Source organism: Mustela putorius, unplaced genomic scaffold, assembly GCF_011764305.1.
Source record: "Mustela putorius furo isolate JIRA1106 unplaced genomic scaffold, ASM1176430v1.1 tig00003911_pilon_pilon_pilon, whole genome shotgun sequence".
Classification (NCBI taxonomy): domain Eukaryota; kingdom Metazoa; phylum Chordata; class Mammalia; order Carnivora; family Mustelidae; genus Mustela; species Mustela putorius.
Genome location: NW_025422058.1, coordinates 917348 through 939675, shown reverse-complemented (window position 1 = coordinate 939675; position 22328 = coordinate 917348). Strand labels below are relative to the sequence as shown.

The window sequence follows — 22328 nt, the reverse complement described above, 5'->3', positions numbered from 1 at the left end:
GGATTTGAATTACTGCAAATACCTCTCCTGGGTTCTTGCCAGTTGAACTAATAATTAAGGTCCCACCCCCGTAGTCCCTCACCAGGCAGCAAGTCTCACCTCTTATGAAGTGAGTCCACACAAAAAAAACTTCCAAATCCTCCCACTGCTTTTTTCACCATTCCCGAGTTGTTTGATTTTCCTTATCATCTCTTCCTTCTGCCCTCTTTCTAATAGAAGATGAAACAGATAAACATTTTTACTCTCTCCTTCAATTTTGTTCTTTCCTTTTATTCCTTTCTCTATTTTTTCCCGCTGCCTTGGTCCCTTTCCTTCCCTGTCTTGTCTTTTCTGTAAGGCTCCCATTTGCTGTGGACAGACTCACTCCAGCTGAAGCCAGAGTGGAGAAGCTGGGTTGGCCCCTCTGACCTCCCTAATCTTGTTTTTAAGTAGCTTTTTTCCCCGCCAGCAGCTTCTCTGTGACTCGCCCGTCTATACCACAGTTCTTTTTATCACCTTCCTTTTGGTCTTCTCCTTGATTTTTGTGTTCCCCCAGGCTCACATGTAGATCTTATGTAAGCCTCAAAGATACATCAAGTGCTGCTTATCTAGTTCAACAGCAAGAGAAGAATTTGCTTAGAGCGCCCCCTAGAGCTGTTTGGTGGCACAGCTTGGGTCTGCTCAGCATTCACCATCTCGTCTTTCACCCAGCTCTCTCAGGACGAAAAGGAAAACCTTCCTGAGCCAATGATGTTTCCTAACTGTGTGGCACTGCCATTCCCTCCAGACTTCCTCTTGGTCATCATCATCGTGGAACTAAAAAGAGAAAAGTAGTCTCTGGATAAAAACATCACCCTGGCTACTGAGCTTTCTCTGCCAAGACCTTATTACCCCACAGTATCCCCTTTCAAGTTAGTTAGCCTGCACCAGTAAATATAACTACAAGTGACAAAAGGTCAGGATGCAAAGTCTTTGCAGTTGTTGAGTATGATTAGTAAAAATTTAATGCTGCTTTATCAGTGCCTAGGTAGAAATCAGCCAAATGCCTACCTCCATCACAAGAGATAACACTCTTCTCAAGGTGAAAAGTGCCCAACAATGCCTTCCAATGATTACCTGGCATTTTTTGTAGTTTGTTTTGTTGTTGTTGTTGTTGTTGTTGTTGTTGTTGTTTTGTTTTGTTTTTTTAATGTATGTTCGAGGATCAATGGCTCACCTGCCACATATTTCTTTATAATGCTTCCTTTTAAGTGCAGAGGTCATTTTACATTTTTATTTAGAAATAAGTTGCTCTTATTTCAAAAGTACTTGCTATCTACATTTCACTTTTCACTACAGAGGATTAAAATACTTATTTGAATTATGGAAACCAGTGTTAAGAGTCCACTCGACCCCAGAGGCTCAGTCACGTTTGTATGAGAAAATAGAATATTAAAAATCAGGCCTGACCCAGAAAATCAAGGACATGTAGTTAACACAGGGAGAAGATTAATGGGACAAGGCAACTTGGTAAGGTTTATCTTTGGATATCTTCCAAACTGTTTTCCATTTTCTCCTTTCTTCACATGTCCTCAGACAATTGATTTACCTGGATTCCCACTTATGCCCTCTTCTAAGTAAAGCCGCATCCCAAATTATAGACATACTCAGGATCTTCCCCATTTTTGCCCATTCCCACTCAGATAAATCTTCCATACCCCCAAGAAACTGTCCACTAAAATTTAATACCATGATGGATTGTCCTATCATCCACTAGGGGGCAAAACGGTATTTACCATTTTAAAAGACTCCTAGAGATTGAAAGCTTTAATAAAAGGTTTTGAATGGTGGTATTTCAGGCATCATAGCACACTACGCCATGAAGAATCTTTTGACAAGGACTCCCTTTCCATTCTGTACTCTGTTCACATTCCCCTACCTTCCACTCAAAATTCACATATAAAATTAACCATAACAAATTCCTCTACCTTCTCTATAGTGGTTCTTCCTAAAACATGTTTCTATAATGGCACTTGCCATTTTATGTTGTATCTGTTTTAGGCCTATTCTTCCTGGCCAAGAATAAGTCTCTTAAGGACAAGAACAAGTTTCAGTCAGCCTTTTTTTCCCAGTAGCTTGCACCATGACTGACATACTGAAAATATAAATTAGGTGTTCGGTAAACTAAATCAAGTACAAGACTAAGTGTTGCTCTTTTTTTGGCAAATCACAGAAAGTGGAATGGATTACTAATCCCACTTCTGAGTGGATTCTGACAAACAGCTAGTAGTCTCTGACAGAGTGAAGCATTCAGTAAACATATTCAATCTTTGACTCAATAAATATGTACTAACCATCTTCTATGGGCCAATCACTATGCATATAGATAAAAGGACACTATGCAAAGATGATCAAATTCATGGGAGTGAGGTACAATGCAATGACTACAAATACATGATTGCTGTCCATGATTACAGTTACTGTAAGTGATTATAATATAGGACTATTACAATCAATAGTTCAAGGAAGGGTATTGGAGGACGACTAAGGAATATATAAGAAGAGCCTTATTTAGTCTGGCAAGTCAGGAAACGCCTCTCTAAATATTGAGGTAAGGTCTGACAGATGAGAAAAAGTTAACTAAACGTAAGGGAGAACAAAAGGACAGAACGTGTCAAACAAAAGAACAGTTTATGTGATGGTTCTGAGTATGTTGCTAATGTGACATATTTGATCCTATGAAGATGGCTGATGTGGCTGGAGCACAGAGGGGGCAAGTGCCAGGAAAGGAGGCTGAGGAGTAAGCAGGAGCCAGACCCCATATTATAACTGATGGTAAAGATGGTGGTCTTAATCCCTAGAGAGACAGGACACCTACCTGAGGATTTCGAGATTTGTTATTTAAAAGGTAATTCTGTCCACTATAGTTCAGGAGTAAATTTAGGAGGACCAACTAAGACTTCTAGAATAATCTAGATGACCGAATGGATTCGAGTGGTGAATATTCTAATACAGAATGTGAGATATATTGGGTAAGGATGAAAACAAGTGAGCCCACTTCTGAAATTTCTAACAGATAAAACACAACAAGTAGTTGTGATCAATGGTAAGGCCCAGTTTTCTGGCTTGCGCAACTAGTTGGAGGCTCATAGCAATTACTGAAATAGAGTGAACCAGGTTCGTGAAACTAGATCATGAATTCAGTTTTTGGAATTTGAGTCAAAGATGTGTGTGAAATATCCTAGTGTGGAAATGACAAGAAGGCAGTTGGAGAGAGTCTGGAGCTCAAAGTAAAGAGAAGACACACACTTGGCACGTGGCAATCACTTTTACATTGTTTTTAAAGCTGTAGACAGGGAGAGTACATGCATATTCCATTTATTGCATTCACTGGGCTTTTTACAAATAGAAGGTTTGTGAAGCAAATCTATCACTACCATTTTTCCAACAGTATTTGCTTACAAATCTCTGCCTCTGTCACATTTTGATAATTCTTGCAATATTTCAAACTTTTTCATTATATTTGTGATGAGTGATCTATGATGAGTGATTACAAGTTATAAGCACTCATCTGATGGACAGCATTTTGGGGGGAAGAATTAAGGTATGTACATTTTTTAGACACAATGCTATTGCACACTTAAAAGACTGCAGTATAGTATAAACTTCTATATGCACTGGAAACCAAAAAATTCATTTGACTCACATGATTGTGTATTTGCATTATCGTGGCAGTCTGCAACCAAACTTGGAAGCTCTCCAGGTATACCTCTACTAGTTTATGAAAAAAAAAAGGGGGGGGTTAGGATTAAGGCTTAAGAAAGACCAAGATCAAGACTGAGTGGTCAGAGAGGCAGGTAAATCAAGAAAGCATTGTATCGCAGAATCCAAAGAGGAGAGGGATGTCAAATTCTGCTGAGACTTCAAGGTAAAAAAATATTTACAGCTACGATGAATGTTATCTGAAACCCTAGCAGCAGCCATTTCAAGAAAATGGAGAGCAAAACCAGTGGAACATGAATAAATAGGGACAGTGATTGTCACTAATTCACTCAAGAAGTCTGGCTCGGGAAAGGAACAGAGGAATGAGGCATTATCTAGAGAAGAAGGTGGTTGAAATGGGATTTTTGTTAAAATATAGTAGTATTTGCTGTTTGATGAGCCAGATACTCATAGCTGTATTATGTTTATTTTGCCCATTGATTATTGTATGCTTTACTATGTCCTGGTACCTGTGTAGGAGATGTCCCATAAGTATCTGTTGAATGAACAGTACCTGTAGATAAATGCCCACATCTCAGTCTACTGCTCTTTTCCCTCTTCTGTAACGTACTTTGCTGTTACTTATTTTTAATAGGCATTTTGATTTTCTACTTTCATCATTCTTATTTTGATCTGGTCAAAATACCTGTTTCTGTTGTATCTAATAGGACTACAAGTGTAAATAAAGTACATCTCCAATTGACAATAAATATATTAAGAAGAAATTTTGAAGATCTAAATCATAAAGCAGATATATTTAATTGTATGAATTTTACATTTGTAGAAACTTGGTCACTTGTTTTAGGCGTTTTGTAACATTTGTAACTTGGTTTAAGCGGTTACAGGACTTTGCAGGTACATCCTTGTGTCTAGAAGCTTTTTGCCTTCTTCTTCACATGGTTCACACAGATTTTTCCTGTTGACCTTCATATCTCAGCTCAGGCACTTGCTACCCCAGGACATTTACTTATCACACCCCATACATACATACTGGCTCTGATTGAAATGGGAGAGCTAGATGACTTGTTTTAAAGCTAGATTTGCATGGCAAGCCCATAAGTTTTACAAAGAATGTGCATTTGGGTGGCCAGAGAAATTGATGATGATTATTGGGGATAAAAATCTCCAATTAAAGTATCCCCCCCTTAGTTCTGTCACTAGACCCTAGGAAGTTCCAACCTTCTCTTTACTCCTATAGCATTGGTGGCATCTCTATGGTATGATTGCTTGATTTTTTTCCATCTAAATCTGTCACTCTACTTCTTTCAGAACTTTTAAAGTCCTCTTATTCATCTAAGTATTTGGAGTCTGGACTAGTAGTCTTATGGTAGAACCCATTTTTTTTAAATAAGAAATTAATAATTAAATTAATCCAGAGTTAATAGGTTATATAGTATCCCCTCATAAAGTAAGTATTCAAAGATATAACATACTGTCTCATTCACCTGAACAATTTACTGTGTATTTGTACACTAGGCCAGGTTCAGTCTTTTTAGCCTCAATACATCCACACCACCATTTCATACTGTGACCATCTGGACCATTAGATATAAGTACTGATTTGGCAGATAATTCAGTGGTATGAGTATAGTTGTGAGAACAAAATGAATTTGAAAGCTACTACCACCCAAAGGATGTATTTAAAGCTACTCTTATTAAGATGAGAAACTTGACATTATCCTTTTTATAACTGGAAATGTCCTAGTATTTTTATAAATGAAGAATATGCAAATCATCTGAATTTTCATTTTGAGATTTTGGGGCTGCCATTTTTTAATTTGTCAACCTTTAAATAGACTCCCAACCTCAGAGAAAAACCCTCTACCCAGAGAAACTATCACCAATTTGACACATGGAAAAATCTTAGGATTAACATAAATAGAATATGTCCTTGTAAAATGTCACAGCATTAAGTCAACTCAGTTACCTTTTTAAAACTCATTCAAGAGTACAGCATTTCCAACAAGCTTGTGAACTTAGCTCCATTTGCAAGGTCACAAAAGATGAACCCCTCTTTTCACATATAAAATGATGGATGGTGCTATAGAAGCCATCAAATAAATATTCATTTTAAGTCAAGCTTTTTATTTATCCATTGGAGATGACCTCTGTTCTAAAATATATATGTAATGCTTCTCAAAAAGGAAAGGCATTGCTGTGGTTGTCTATTAAATCATTAATTTTTGTCTACTCTATTCAGTGGCTGCTTTAAAAAATAACAGAATTATCAAGCTACTCAGAACAAAGGTTCTTTCTGATTGTCAGCTCCATATTCTAAAAGCACGGGTTAATTTCTCTGAATTTCACAGCTGGAACCTTCTTCACTAACTGGCAGTTTCTACCTAGTGATCAAGGCAATTGACTAAAATAAATTATACATAAACCTGAAATTCCTAATAGTAATAAGGCCCCTTCATGAGATAATCACACCAGCAGAAGTACTCATCTGTTGGCTGCAACTCTATAAGGTTTTGAAATTATCTTATAAAAACCACATTTCCAGAAATGTTTTCATTTCTAGTTCTGTGAAAGGGCTAACATGGCTACATCTATGGCACTAGGCACAAAGAAGGAGCTCCAAATATATTCATTAACTGACTCATTGATTAAACTGGATATACTGTTCATAAAGCACTAGAGTCCATGCTGTTTATAAAGCAAACAGTTGGCGAGGTACTGACTTCAAAAAACAATCAACAGTTATTTATACTGCTAGTATTAAGAAAGCACATAATAATGGTTTATGAAGTACAATCTCTGCTCCCCTGGAATTTAGGATGAGGGAAACTCATATATGAAATAAATAGGGGGAAAAATATCATCGCTAGGCACTATGCTGATGGCTATAAAGCAATCGTTAGCAGAAACCGACATTGGCTAGAATAGTAAGGGGGTACTTTGTTAACAATATAAACTTGGACTAAGGCTTAAAGGTCGGAGTAATTTTATTAGGCAGAAAGGACTAAAGACATTGCAGATGGATTTCCTGATTATGCAAAAATTTGGTGATGAAAAGGAATAGAACTCATGGAAATGTAGTAATAAATGCTTTGATGAACTACCTCCCACACACACACCAATCTTGCACCATCTGACTGCCTAGAGCATTGATGGCTGATGGCTCATAACTGGGGTCCTTCTTCTTAGCAGCACCCTCAGCAGAAGAGACTGCTGGTAAGATGTGAGGACAACCCACACCCAATGACTGGTAGATTCAGGAGCATAAAAATTTCATCTCTTTTAAGAATTCAGAACCTCTCTGATGAGCTATCCCAGCTCTAGAGCTCCCCATAAGATTGGCTGAGGCCTCTAGTAAGACTACATCACAGCCCAACTTTTCCAACTATACAGTCCTGCTCCCTGCACTCTCCCACAGGTGCTGATCTAAAGAACACTCCACTCCAACTTACAAATCTGAGTCTGCTTCCCTGGAGAACTTGACCTGTAGCAATAGAGTATAACGTGGGGACCAATCTGACTGTATTTGATAGAAAGCAATTTACATGTATTCATTCAAGGGGCATATATGGACTTTGACTCTGTGCCAGCCACTATTCTAGGGCTTAGAACATAGAGAATGAGAAAAATATTTCTCTTCTCTTGTACACCTGATATTCTGGTGGGGAAAACCTAAACAAACATAATGGAACTTTAAGTGATATGTGCTAGAATGAGAAAGAAGCAGAACAAAGGGACAGGTAGTGTGTATGCTTAGGAGCAGTTGGGGCTTTAGATAGGATGGCTATATAAAAACTCTGAAGAAGTGATGTATGAACAGAAAGCTAAATAAACTAATGGGACAATCCATGATAGCATCTCGGAGAAGAATACTGTAGACAGAAGGAACAGCCAAGGCAAATGTCCTGAGGTAGAAGTGTGCCTGGCATGTCTTGAGGAGAGAAAAATCAGGAGCACAGTAGGAGGTAGGGAATCAGACATTAGGCCTTTTTGTGTAAGGAATTCAAATCATTCTAAGTCAAATGAGAAGACAAGGAAGGGCTGTAACTAGGACGGCCTCATGATCAGATTTCCATTTTAAAAGATCCTTCTGCCTGGAAGGTGAGAAGGAATCTAGAAAGGAGCAAGACTGGAAGCAGACAGGTTATTAGGAGGCTACTGTAGAGGTCTAAGTTAGCAATAAGAACTTGGGCTTAAGGTCATGAATCATAACAGTTTGCCTGGGGCTGAAGTTTCTCAGGGTATGTACAGAACATTTAGGGCTAAAACCAATAGTCTTCTGCAAATCCAGAAGGTTGGTCTCCCTATCTGTACCAGAGGGAAGGCCTTTAAGTAGAGAGTTGAGGTCAGATTCAAAATATATTCTGAAGGCTGAGCAGATAGTAAAGTAGAAGAAGAAGGTTTAAATAGTTAAGGCAGAGACAAAGTACAGAGCTTCTTCAAAGTCAGGAAAGTGGGTTTTGGACTTTGAAGGATTAGCCTGGCATTAGTATATAGTCTATACCGGACTTTGGAAAGACTATGACTCATGAGATCTTTCATCAGACTGCTGCAAAAAAAAAAAAAGATGACAGAAATGTTCAGAGCGGGATCTCAAACACCATGGAGGCAGAAGGGATGGCAGTGATGACAGCGAGAGCGACAGTGGCAAATATCCCAGCAGAGATGGAGGTCATATTGAAGGTAGAAGAGAGGAGGGTAGAGGTCATGTTGATAAGGATAGGGAAAAATTAAGTAAAATTTAAAAATCCATTTGAGAGACATTGACAAAGAAAGAAATGTCAAGATTTGTGGGCTGAAGGACTCAAGAAAAACAGAAGAAACACTAGTCCCTGGAAACGGATTACTTAGTGACACTAACCAAAAGGGATGTTGGAAAGAACAGGTCAGGGGGAAATCTGGTGAAGAACAACCATTTAGTTAGACGGCACGACTGTAAAGTGGGAGTGGAATATCGAAGTAGGTTGTCAGTTGCAGTATCCGTGTATCTTTCCAGATGGCGATCTGATAGTAAAGAAAACTCACTATTTTGAGTCAAAGGACCTTGCTGAGGTCCACAATGAGATGGCTATGCAACCTCTGGGTCTTAAACTCTTCATGTCTAAAAGGGGCAAAACTGCTTCACAGGGCTGTTGTAGAAAAGACAAGACGCAATTGTCAAGGAGAAGTAAGGAGCTGAGATGCAGATTGGAGGGTCTTCTTTCTATGTCAGTTTTTCAGAACCACTTCTGTTCCCCATCACCATAACCCCACTAAAGAAATCTTTTTTTTTTTTTAAGATTTTATTTATTTATTTGACAGATAGAAATCACAAGCAGGCAGAGAGACAGGGAGAAGCAGGCTCCCCGCTGAGCAGAGAGCCCGATGCAGGGCTCCATCCCAGGACACTGGGATCATGACCTGAGCTGAAGGCAGAGGCTTTAACCTACTGAGCCACACAGGTTCCCCAAGAAATCTTTTTTTAAATGGAGAAAATCTTGGTTTCTTGAATTTTAAAGTAATACATAAAAACTCTTGGTATGTGAAAATTGTGAAATAAGAAGTTGATGTTAAACTCTCCACAAAACTCAAACCATTCCAGTTCTTCTGTGTAAGTGACAGGAGATAGAGTAAAACCTTCATACGCTAGAACAAGACTCCAGGAACAAGAGTACATCTCCATCTAATCACAGAAGTTCAGTGCTAGGTTTCATAGAGGATAAAAAACTACTTGCTTTCCCACAACTCATAATGATAGGAGTCCCCAGTCTAAGATTCTAAAGTAACAACACTTACTTAAAACATAAGCCTCAAACCTAAGTCTTATTTCAGCTGTGGCCAAATAGACCCCATCTTCAGGACGGGTCAGCAGAAGCACCGAGTTCTGCCAGGCACGTACGTCTGAAGTACAGCCTCCCCATGATGCATATCCTGGCTCTTCTTCTTCACATGACCTTCAGATTCCTAGCCCATCCCCAACATATGAAAAACACATTGCCATCCTATTTGGAAATATCCTATATCAATTAATCTAGAGTCAAGCCAACATGCAGCAGAAGTCCCAATTCTGAAATTTTGTTTTAGAAAATTATTAAAGCCGTTTTTTAAAGAATTAGAAAAAGCATATATTTATATATTATTGAGATAGTGACAACAAAAAAATATATAACTAAAGGTTCATATGAATTAGACATTGCCTTTTCTTGAGAATGAGTTTCTATCTGCTTAATGCTGTAAAGAACACAAATTCCAGAACAGTGACTATCTTTCCAATGGAAGAGTTTCAAACACTCCAGTTGATTAGAATAAAAAGACATGCTCAATTTGGCATGTCAGTTACAATTTTATAGGCATATGAAATTTTATATATTCAAGTTCCTAAGCTCAGGAGTTAAAAGTAAATCTGAAAATAAGCAGTCTTCCAAGTTTTTCTTTCTCCTAAAATACCAATTTTGATCTATCCTCCCTCCTGCCACACACACACACACACACACACACACACTCCTTCTTCCTCATCCCATAGCTTTATAATTACAAGTAACTTCACCTATTTCTCCTACCTGAGACATGGTAGGTTCAATCTCTAACTCCTCCTTCTAGAGAAGGGATAGAGATTATGCAAAATCTCAAAAAGTCCCTATATATCACAGAATTGAATGATAAAGTACTGGAAGAAAAGTAAGTTGTATTGTTTCTTCAAAAATAGGAGATGTCCTCAATTGAAGACTCTTATATAGAGAGGGGCCATTCAAAAGAACAGTCATATCTAAAATGCTTAACTAGAACAGTTAGAGTAACTTGGTTCTGAAACAGACGGAGTTCCCCAGGGAAGGTACTGTGGCAAAAAGACAGAACCCTGCAGAAAGAATCCTCTTCCTAGTGAATATTTTTGGACTACAATTTTGTTCATTTACATTTAAAGGTTCAGATGAATCTGTCCACACTTTGTATTAATTTCTATCATCTTGATTCCCATTCTGAATTTTCACAAAGACTAAGAAAAGGAATATATTCTACTAGATTCTCCTCACGTGTAAAGTCATAGGGAGTAAGTAGACACTTTGGGTGAATTTAGCACATATAACTATTATCTAAACTAATGGAAGGGAGATAGGACATAGATAATTCAAAACAGGGATATTTTCCAAATTTTTCACTTATTTATTTTTTGAGAATGCATGAAAAGTGATAAATCAGCCAAGGACCAGTCTTCAAGGAGTCATGGGGGAAAATGGAGACATGTGCACAATAAAACAAAAACAGTCTTAAGTGACATAAGAGATATATGGGTAAGAGGCTAGAAGGACTCAAGGAATCAAAGAACTGGGGGTTTTATAAACACATGTGGTGATGTTTTCAATAAAGCATTACTTAAGCAGAAAATCTATCCCTCTCCCTCTGCCCAACACACACATGGAATGATTACTTCTCACCTATGGATAAATCAGAAAAAGTAGATTTTTTATAAGATTTGAGAGGGGATGGGTAGAAGTACGGGGCAGTGGACAGGCAGAAGGAGTGGGGAGAGAGTGCCAAGAAGACTCCCCACTGAGCTCGGAGCCCTGAACCAGTCTAGACCCCATGACCCTGAGATCACAACCTGAGCCAAGACCAGAGTCAAACACTTAACCCACCGCAACACCCAGGCACCCCACACACTTTGCTTTGATGGACAGAATGAATACCCAGTAAAAGGAATTGTATTTCCTTAAGCAGTTAAATTACATCTTGGGCAATTACCTCCATACTGGAGACTCAGGCTGATTTAACACATACATGAAGTTGTAGATAAGACCAAATACAGTTTTAATAAGAGCATAAGAGGAAAAGGTCTTCTGTACCTTATTCTTACATTAAGCCTATCTGCAGAAGTCGGATACAACCATCACCTTTAGAATCAGAATTTACTTTGTGGGGCAGGGTGGGGGCGCGGAGGGGAGAGCATGTCCTAAGAAGTAAACCCCAATTTGCCATATACCTAATTCCCTGTCTCAGAATTCCATGTAGATACCGCCAGCCTCCTGCCCATTCTCATGCTTATGTGAACTCAAATTCTCCTCATGTTGAATACTATGGTTCTTAATTCACATCCTAGAAAGTAAGACACTTAAAGGTATCATAACCCATAGTTCTTTCTGGGGAAAAAAAAAAAAAAAGAAAGTCAAAGTTCTTTATACCATCACTTTAAACTTTGACTGAAATGTTCAGAAATGCCAGAGATACAGGGTTGGTGAATGTTCCTAGGACCTGAAATAGGATACCCCTGAAACAATGGGAGGGGGCTAGGACATGTGCTGTATTGCTGTATATTTCGCTTTTCCAACCTGTTCCTTTGATTTGTACAACTATTAGAATAAGGGGGAAAAGTTGAATCTCACTTGAAAGGAGTAAAACTGAAATGGCAAAACTTCTTATATGTTGCCTTTCACCTACTAGGAATTCAGAATTTCTCATTAATAATTCAGTCCAGGGGCACCCACCGGGCTCAGATGGTAGGGCACGTGACTCTTGATCTCAGGGTTGTGGGTTCAAGCCCCACATTGGGTGTAGATCTTACTTAAAAATAAAAGAGTTAAATCTTTAAAAAAAATCTTTTAAAAAATTGAGTCAAATGCAAATACAAGTCCTTCTCCCAAAAACTAAGCATTAGACATAATCCTATTTGAAATGTAAAAAGACAGAAATTTAGGTAGGTTGATTCTACTAAAGGAGCATTAGACTCTTTTCAAATCTATTTAATAAAGTTATGAAATTTTGCCAAGATCGTTGCAGTGCTATTCAGAGTAGAGTTTCTAAAAAAGTCATCTCGGTCTCATTTCCTGAACTATTGAATTATGGATATATTTTGATGAATGATAAAGTATAGATGAGCTATTTAAAACCAAAATGGTTAAAATCACTCTTCATACCTCAGTGAATGAAAGACCACTGGGTAAACGCCAATGAACCTAAGAGCTTTCACATTCTAATTATCCTAACCCTCCTTGTGAAGAATTTGCAATGTGTGTGTACAAACTATATTCACCTTTATTCGAAAAGTTACTTATAGTCTCTTATTGGTTTCACAGCAAGAGAAATTGGGTGATATTTGCTTCTCCCTTCGCTATGTACCCACTGCCGGCAAGCTGACTGTTGTCATTCTGGAGGCAAAGAACCTGAAGAAGATGGACGTGGGTGGCTTATCTGGTAAGACTGTCATGTTTACTGGTCTGTTTTTTTTTTTAATGCTCTTTCATCGTGGATACCACATGCATCGCACACATGCTGTGACTCCCCATTCCTTATTGATCACAGCTTCCTTCCCATGGAGAATGGAAGCGATCTCAAAATCCATCCCAACACAGTGCTCCAGAAGCTCCTCTCAATTTATTGGAACTATAAAAGATGAAATCTATTTTCCTGTTTCATACCCAGAGTAGCAATCATTAGTTCTACTGCACTGAAACCGGATTTTTTTTTTCTTCTGCTTCTCTTGCAAAAGGCAACGCCTATGACCATTTTGAATCTTTTTTCTGGGTGTTTTTTGTTTTTTGTTTTTTAATCAAAATTCATCCATGACATGAAACCAGAGTTTTAACTGAGACTTCTTTATTAGGTACTTGATAACCTAACAGTTTTTAGTAATACTGTTTTATTAAAGGTGCAGCATTTCAAATATAAGTAAACAAAATCTATTTGAGGGTGACTCCTCAAGGCAATGCATTTATTTCTACAGTCTATGATGGGGGTGGAGGAGACTTTTGGATTTTAAGTTCTATATAACCCAAACTTAGTTTAAAAAAAAAAGGTATACTCTTGCTCAAAAGCAAAGTCAACTGAAGGATTTCCACAATTGAATAGGATTTTTAAATTTTCTGTTCTGCATAATTATATTTTCAATTTTTTAGTAAAACATGAGAAATTTTCTTTATGTGCCACAAGTTCATCATGAATACACTATAGTTATCATTGTTTGTGGTTGTGGAATTAGAACCCACATTACTGGTTATTCAGTGCTTTCTATTGCAAACTTCAAAAAGTCACCCTAACGCAACCTGGTCATTTTATATTCTAAAGCATAACAGCTCAAAAATGCTAAAGGTGAGTTTCCACTTGCTAAACTACTAATTTGTCAACCAAATTCTCTTGGTATTTATTTCTCTTTATAAATAAGTTGCCTGGGGAAGCTGCACTAATTCATGTCACAGAGACCCCACTTAAAAGCTTACTGCTTTCATTGCTTAAAGAATAACAGAGCAAATTTAAAACAACAAGCAGTTTCCTCCAGAAATATTTTTTAAAAATCTAATGTGTGTAGTAGGGAAAATATATGTGTATATATGTATATGCCATACATACATATATACATATATACATATATACATATACAGTGGCACTGAACATCCCTAACACCAGATATGGCTTGAAAATAGTTTCTCACCTAAAGAACCTGGTACTTACTAGAGAAACGGGAGGTTCCGGGTATGGCACAGGAAGTTTACAAGCCTAGAACATCTCATCTAACCAGAAAGCGCGGAAGCTACCAAAGAATACGAGGGTCTTGTCAAAAGACTTGAAAACCACTAGCCAAAGATGTGATCACTTGAGCATTGGTAATCTAATAAATGCAGGGTATTCAAACCTAAAACAAAAGATCATTTAATGTACAGATAAATTCTCAGCTTTAAGGACAGTTCATTCCCAGATACTACTTAGTATCCTGAGGTAGGACCTCAGGCACCTTTGACCTTGCTTTCCTTTGGTTCAATGGTCATAACGTCTTTGTATTCTGCTGCTCATACTCCTCTCCCAACTCCCATGCCAACTATCACCTCATTACCTCTACCTAGTACTCCCCTAATCTTCCTTCCAATTCACTGTATTCCCTTTAACAGAGTTCCAGAGGCAGCTTAACCATGAAGCCAGTAAAACTCCAGGGTCCCTCATTTGTTCTGTCTTCTTCCAAGGTCCTAGAAATGCGTTCCCATGATCACTGATATTTCAGCCTCAATTTGTCAGTCACTGTCTGAGTCTCTGACTTTGCCACCATCATCCATCTCTTCTTGTTCAGCAGCATCTGAGTGGCTACAGGCATTTTTGAGATTTAGTTAAGGGAAGCTGGGTCTGGCAGAATAAATTTATGTAGCTTGTAATCACTTCCATGTGTAATTGGGTTATTGGTGGCTACCAGGGGAAGGAAGGGCTGCTGGGAGGACTCCTACCACCCACTGCACTGTCTCAGCACCGTGACATAAAAGGGGCAAGGCCAGAAGTCATATATGCTCTAGTACTCATTGTTTTCTAGGGTTGGTTTTTTTTTCTTGTTTATGTTCTTTTTTTCAAATATTAAACTCCATTTGCTAAAATGTCTAGATAATTGAACCAAAGTGGACTGATTCACCAGGGTCTAAAGTTATATTAGTTTCAGGATCCACACACCCTGGGTCTACCCCTACATTGGAATTACCTGGGATGATTTTGTTTAATTATTAAATATTAAATAAGGATATTTCAAGACTCCTAATTTCAAGGACTCCATCCCCCTGTGAAGTTAAGTCAATCATTCAGTTCCACATAACACAGATCCCTCCAGACTATGTCCCACTGCATTTCAGTATTTTAACCAAATTGTATTTTGTATTTTAACCAAATTTAACCAGCACACAGTTCTTCAGACTATATAATTTGCTGCTTCCATTTGTTGTTTAAATCATTTCCTTCACCTTGAATTCTTCCTTCCAACAATGCCCAGCTAAATGCTATCCATTCTTCAAGCCAAGCTTAAGTCTTATTTTTTTCCATCTGTTGAACAAATATATAGTGTTTTCCTCCTTTGTGTTAGGCATTGTTCTTAGACTAGATTTATATCAGTGGACAAAAGAGCCAAAAGACCCTGACCTTGTACACTTTACATCTTAATTTGGGGAGACAGAACCAATAAATAAGACAGAAGTAGGAGAAGAAATACTGGGGAGTAGTTTTTACTGTGGTGGTCAGAGAAAGCCACAACCTGAAAGAGGTGAGGAAACAAGCCATGGGCTGTCTAGAGAAAAGAACATTTGGGTGGAGGGATTTCATAAAGTCTTTTCTGACTCATCCCGACAGGACGCATCTTTTCTTTTTTTAAATGCCAACAGCAGTTTGTTTACACCCTTCAAACATCACGCTTCTCTCACTAGACTGTGCTCTGTATTTCTATCTCCCACAATGCCCTGACTGGTAGCACTGAACATAGCTGCTGAATGAATAATGAATTATTTACAGAAGAGCTATGGCCTGGAAAAACAAGTCTTGCATTTCAAATTTGTTTAACCTACTTACCATTAAAGTAACTTTAAGAACTTGGATGGTCTATCTCAAAGTAATTTAACCTATGTCTGAGACCAAAATTATATAATGAGATCATCCCAGGTAATTCAAATGTTTAACTACATTTGCTGGAAATGGCTAGTTAATTGGGTTAATTGGAACCAAAGTGGGTTGTTTTTACTAGGGTTGGAATCCCACTCCACCACTACCAGCAATTTGACACTGGACAAATTATTTCGTTTTCTGAGCCTTAGTTGCATATCTATGAAGTGGAAGTAACAGGATTTTTTTTTTATAAATGTGTTGTGAGAAATAAAGCACAGGGTCTGGCACGCCTAAGTGCTCACTAAATATTCTTGTAATCATTTCTGTTACTTTATGAAATTTTGGGCTAAAAATGGAAAATGTGAAAGCAACCAATGAACAGTTTAACCAATTCTTGAGTGAATGGGAAAAAAAGAAAGGTTCATTTTATAAGACTGGCTGGTCAGTTAAGACAAAAATGAGATCAGTAGACCTATGCTTTACATAGACCAAACAGTGAATTAAGACGAGGTATTCAATAAACCAGGAAATATTAGGGGAAAAAATGAAAAAAAAAAAAAAAAAAACCTTTAATTTTTCTTACTACTCTATTGCAAGGTTTCTCTTCTACCGTGTAAATTCAAAATACATTGCATCAATATTTTACCTCTCTTATCTATCCATATAGCAAGTCACACAAATCCCAATCCTTCTTATAGGGACAAACTTGACTAGACCATTCACATGTCTACAGTAGACCTTTGTACTTACAAGCTTAATATTCCAATTCTCAAGTATTTGCAAGAAACAGCTAGAGTTTCTGAATCTAGCTATTTGTATTGAAACTTACAGGTTTCAAGGCTGTTCTTCAGGAATAAGTTTGTAGAGTAGAAAATGAGTTGGGTTTCTTTTTGTCCTGTATTTGGAAATGGGAATGGAAAATCAAGCCGTCTGCCTAGTAACCACTTCTCGGTATCCTCACAGCCTTTTATACATCTGTGTGCTTGGAGTAAATTTCTCTTCAAATAATTATCTTTTTGTGAAAACTGAGGAAGAATATGAACAGTGTCTTAGTCCAGTTAGGCTACTATAACACTATCATAAACTGGGTGCCTTAAATGGAAATTTATTTCTCATAGTCCAAGATCAAGGCACCAGCAGGTTCCATGTCTCGTGAGAAACTGCTTCTTGGTTTATAGCCGCTGTCTTATTTTTGAGTCTTCACAAGGCAAAGGAAGCAAGGGAGCTTCCTGGGATCCCTTTTTATAAGGACACTAATCCTTTTCATGAAGGCTCCACCCTCACAACCTAATCTCGCCTTCCAAGGGTCCCACCTCCAAATACCATCATATCAGGGATTTGGTTTCAACATGGGAATTTTAGGAGAATGCTAACATTCAGTCTACAGCATAGAAGTCTAAGAAACTGATGACATTAAAAAAGTTGAAGATTGTCAAAGGTGTGAGGTTGTAGGTCTTGTATTTTTGAGCTGTTTATTTTATAACATTCAAATCTATACCTGTGCAGACTTATAAGTTACTCTCAAAGAGTAAATACCTTGCTTCTAACTGAATCCCTTGCACCGGTTTATGTTACAACTGCTTTCCTCACTTTTTGTTTTGGTTGGTCGGGTTTTTGTTTGTTTTCTGTGTGTGTGTGTGTGTGTGTGTGTGTGTGTGTTTGGAGGGGGTCTGTCATACCAGAAATTAAGTCTTAAATTTAAGACTTCTAGGTACAGCTTCAGTGAGAATGTTCAAGACTAAGTTCATTTGGGCTTTATATCACAAATAAATTTTTTTTTAGGTCTTCTAACCTAAGAATAGAGCTGTTTGAAGAAAAAAAGACCAAACTTCTTATTGAGCAAAATGGACTGGAATAGAGCTTTTAAATTTCAGTTAGGTTGAAGCTTTTCAACCTAAATCTAAAAAGAAAATTTTTAACTCTTAAGTCATTATAATCTAGCTATAGAACATTTTCTAGTTTAGAAATCCTTTAACTTGGTTTTTTCATGTGGTTCTCATGATAGACCTGTGAGGTAATTTCTGAACATAATATTTTCAGAAAATTGAAGCTTAAAGGCATTAGATAATGTGAATAAATCATTTTGCTTCATGCCTGATGCATAGAAGGTGTTCAATACTGGCAACTGCTGTTGACATTACTGATATTCAAAGTGAGTCGCTTGTAGATGGTATAGCTGGTACTAAAGCCCGGATTCAGATTCTGAATGCAGAACGTCTCAAAGACCATTCCATTTCCCCTCTTCCCTGCAGCTGGCACATAGTCCTTTTGAGATTTTTGCAAGTGGTTTGTACAGCCAGGAACCATGGCAAATATACAAGAGTAAGAAGTTTGTCTATCCTGCCTCTTTGATTTGGGTTGTAGTCACCTAAGTTGTGAAGAGAACCACAAAAGCCCATCAAGCATGCCAACAAGAAGGTGCTGGGAAAATATATACGCAGGACTGAAGTCATAAACACGTATTCCAGCAGTCTCCTGAAAGTCAAGGGGCTAAGAAGCAGCCATGAGATGGGATCAGGTCAGACGTCCTGAGGGGATGTCTGGGACAAATGTAGCTGAAATGTAGTTGAAAGTGTTCTACCCCATCATCTTTCTTCTTTTCACTTTCTACCCCAGGCCCCACCCCTAGTCTTCTCCCTGGTCACCCCCATCCTGTCTTATCACTACAGAATTTACACTGTGCAAAGCAAAGAGTAGGGCTGTAGGAGCACTCCCCATCTAAAAGCATCTGGATGTCCCTCCAAAAAAAAAAAAATGGATGGGACAATGAAATTCACAAATGGCAGCAATACTTAAGGGAGATAAGGAAAAAAGCAGACTCGTGGTGATAGAGATGGTGGTAGAGTTACCATCCCCATGTAGCAGACTGCCAGGATGTGGTTGAGCCAACCAAACCTAAGCTAGTAAGATTTACCCTGCACACACACAATGTTAATTGTGTGATTAATGTGATTAATCAATTGTGTGTTAATGTTAATTGTGTGTGTGTGCAGGGTAAATCTTACTAGCTTAGATATGTTAAGATATGATTATTAAGTTGCTCATACCTATGTCTTCTCATTTCTCCTGTTCTAGAAATAGAATTTGGAAAAGAGAGCCAATTTAAATATTTGAAGTTACCTAGGAAAAAGCAACTGCGCAACCTCAGGGAAACACTAGACTCCACCTAAAACCATGCATGAGCAGAGGCAGCTCATTATTTCAGGCACAGGTAGTAGGTAGACAGAATATCACATCACATAAAGATAGGGTATCCTACCTACATAAGAATCACCCCATTATACATTGTAAAATTTAAGATGTCAGAGACTACCTCAGACCAAGCTATAACTGAATATAAAGGGAGTGGGAACCTAGAAATTATATTTTAAAAGTCCCCCATGTTATTCTTATGCATCTTAAATTTGAAAACAATACTTTATAGAAAGTATATAGAGTGTTAGCTGAAGTCAGGGAGGAAATCATATTGTAGTATACCAGTGTATTAAATCAATATATTGTATACCTTTAACAATGTTATATCTCAACTATATCACAAGAAAAAAAATTTAAAAGAGCTCTACTTAGAAGCTTAAATGTTACATCATAATATTAGCTGAGGTCCAGGTCAGCTTAATTCCAATTTAGAATTTTCCTTTGGTCAGTGATATAGAATACATCCTTTGCCTTATATAATGGAATTTCCTTAAATAAGAAGTTCTATTTATTTTGTCAACCCAGTATACTCTTTCTTGAGAAATAACCTTGTCCACAGAATCTAAATGATGTCTTCCTCAGTCCCTCCTACTGAAAGACAAAAACAGTAGGTTGTTCCTTGATACATTCATGACCATGATCCTTATCTGTCTTTCCATCAGTACTGAAAGCATGACAAAGGAAACCACTCTGAGCTCAAGTGATTTGAGCTAAAAGCCACTAGGCTGGGAGCTGAGCCAACAAATAAAGTAGCAAAAACTTATTTGAGCCGATTAGATAGGGATATACAAATTAATTGGCCATGATATCAGGGTCAAGCAATAATATGCAAATAAACTAGCATCTTGAGCTAACAGGACAGGAATATGCATAATAAGTTGGCTGTGATGTCAGAAGTCTTCATCGTAATTCTAGGCTTGACAGTTACATTATAAAATTCCATGACACTTCAAGATGCTTAGTTATATTGATAAAATAATCTGAATCCCTATATGTGAACAAATTGATCTAAAAAGAAAAAAGAATGACATATCTTTAAACTGGATCATCTTAGAAATTGAGTTATTAAAAAGGGTTATATCAAAGCTTAATGCCAGTTGAGATGCAAGCACAGTTACCACGACAGAGATGCTATGTCTGAAGGATGAACAGTGGTTTTGATGAAATGATAAGACCAGATATGGAGTGTGGGCTAGATTTGAAATCAAGAAATGAGTGATAGGATGAAATGTATTAGTTCAGAACAATTAACACAAAAATGCCTAAATAAGTCCATTAGCCTCAGGTGCATCTCCAATCATTCAACAAATACCATTTCAATACCCGTTCTGTGCCAAGCAGTATGCTTATCCTTGTTTACACAAGTAAGAATAACAGGGACACTTGCATAGAACAATGTGAGCTGGATACTGTTCTAAACACTTTATATGTCTTAACTGATTGAATCCCCATTACAACACTAAAAGGTAGATAATATTTTTAATGTTATTCTATTGATGGAACCAGAGAGGTAAATAATTTTCCCAAGGTCACAGAATTAATTTTTGGCAGAATTAGGACGTCAACCCAAGCAGTCTTCAGACTTCATGAATAAAACATGACTTCTAAGTTCTTATCCTTTCTCACCAGATTCAACCTGGGCAACAGATGGCTGACTACATGCTGCACTTTGAGGGCTGGCCAAGAATTCTACCCAATTCCAATAGTTCTTTGAAACCCAAACTAAAATTTCATCATGGAAACCACTAATATAAAATGAGTTGGTTGACTAAGTTTTTGGTTACTTGGACACCAAAGACAGGGTCGATGAGTCCCTAAGATCGGACAACAAATATTAACAGCTTTCTGGGTTGAAAGGACAATCTCCATTTCTTTCTTATGTACAGATCTGTTATTTTAGTGATTGAGTCTTCGCACACTAAAGATGAAATAAAAAAAAACAGGATAGCTTCAACTATTTCACTGGTAGAGGTGTAGGGATGTTACTAAGACTTTATGGAAGACGGTCTAAGGGAGTTGAATGCATAGGTGGGAGAAAAAACTGAGTAGGAGGCAAGTTTTTTAGATTTTATCAAGAATTGATTCTGGAAGACAGTGTGTAATATTACTGGGAGACTGGGGCAATATGATTTTATGATATAAATCTTACTACCCCTTGTCAAGTGCCACGGACTCTGGAAGTCAAAAATCACTTTTAAATAACCCCAAAGAAATTAGAATTGCAATTGACAACTTACCAAGAAAATAGAGCTCAGATGAAAAATGTTACTAAGAAAAACCTGCAGATGGAGAAGTGGAAGTAGTAAGTTCCAAAAAGGTTTGTTCTAAGACATTTATACCAGTTACCTTGAAACTCTCCATTTTGAAGGTAACAGAAAGCTTTCCAGTCATTGAAAGCCAAGTTCAGAGGATAAATGAGAAGATTTTGCTAGGCTGAGTAAGCCAAAAAAAGGTAGATGAGCTTCATGATGGGTAAGCTTAGAAATAAGGTCGTTAAAGAAAAAGAACAAAAAGAATCAAATTAGTAGAAAATTAGAAAATTAGGGTCAATAATAAAACAAGAAAAAAAGTCACAGAACCATCTACTGAAGACATTCACCAAGTACATGGCTACAATCAGACAGGCGTGGCATTGTCATGGAATTATTATAAGTACAAGAGGGGGGAAAGTGCCCTTTGTCTCAGACTAAAATTCACCCTTGTGTGGAATACATTTAGTTATGAACACCCACCTCAGGAAAAATATGGATGGTGTTAGATGACCAGCTGCCACAGGAAGTGGCTAAAACAGAGGGATGAAGGGGGTGTGTGAGGACAGGCTTAGAAGATTGGGTCTTTGTAGTCTGGGAAAGGAAAGCTGAGCAGACATGTGATTAAAGTCTGAAAATCATGACAGGTAGAGCTAGGGTAATACGCACCTGTTATCACAGCCTGCAATACTAGAATTAGCAAGTGACCTTGATGTTTGAAAGAGAATACATAAAAGGAGGGCCATTCAGAATGACCTCAAAGGTACCTTTCTACTTAAAAATTCTTTGTCAAATTTTCTTTGCAGTTAGGTAGTAAAAACTTGTTACTCTAGGAGATGGAATAGGTTGAGCTAAATGTATGTTTATACATTTTTATACATGTTTTGAGATACA

General features: G+C 37.7%; 1 protein-coding gene across 3 annotated transcripts in view; it reads left to right on the top strand.

Moving 5' to 3' along the window:
* Nucleotides 1–22328, top strand: part of SYT1 (synaptotagmin 1) — a 540926-nt gene that overhangs the window by 431008 nt on the left and 87590 nt on the right. For all 3 annotated transcript variants that reach the window (XM_004752358.3, XM_004752356.3, XM_004752357.3), the window contains one exon: nucleotides 12726–12843. In XM_004752358.3, coding sequence (XP_004752415.1) covers nucleotides 12726–12843 — 118 coding nt within the window. The remainder of the gene's footprint in view (nucleotides 1–12725; nucleotides 12844–22328) is intronic.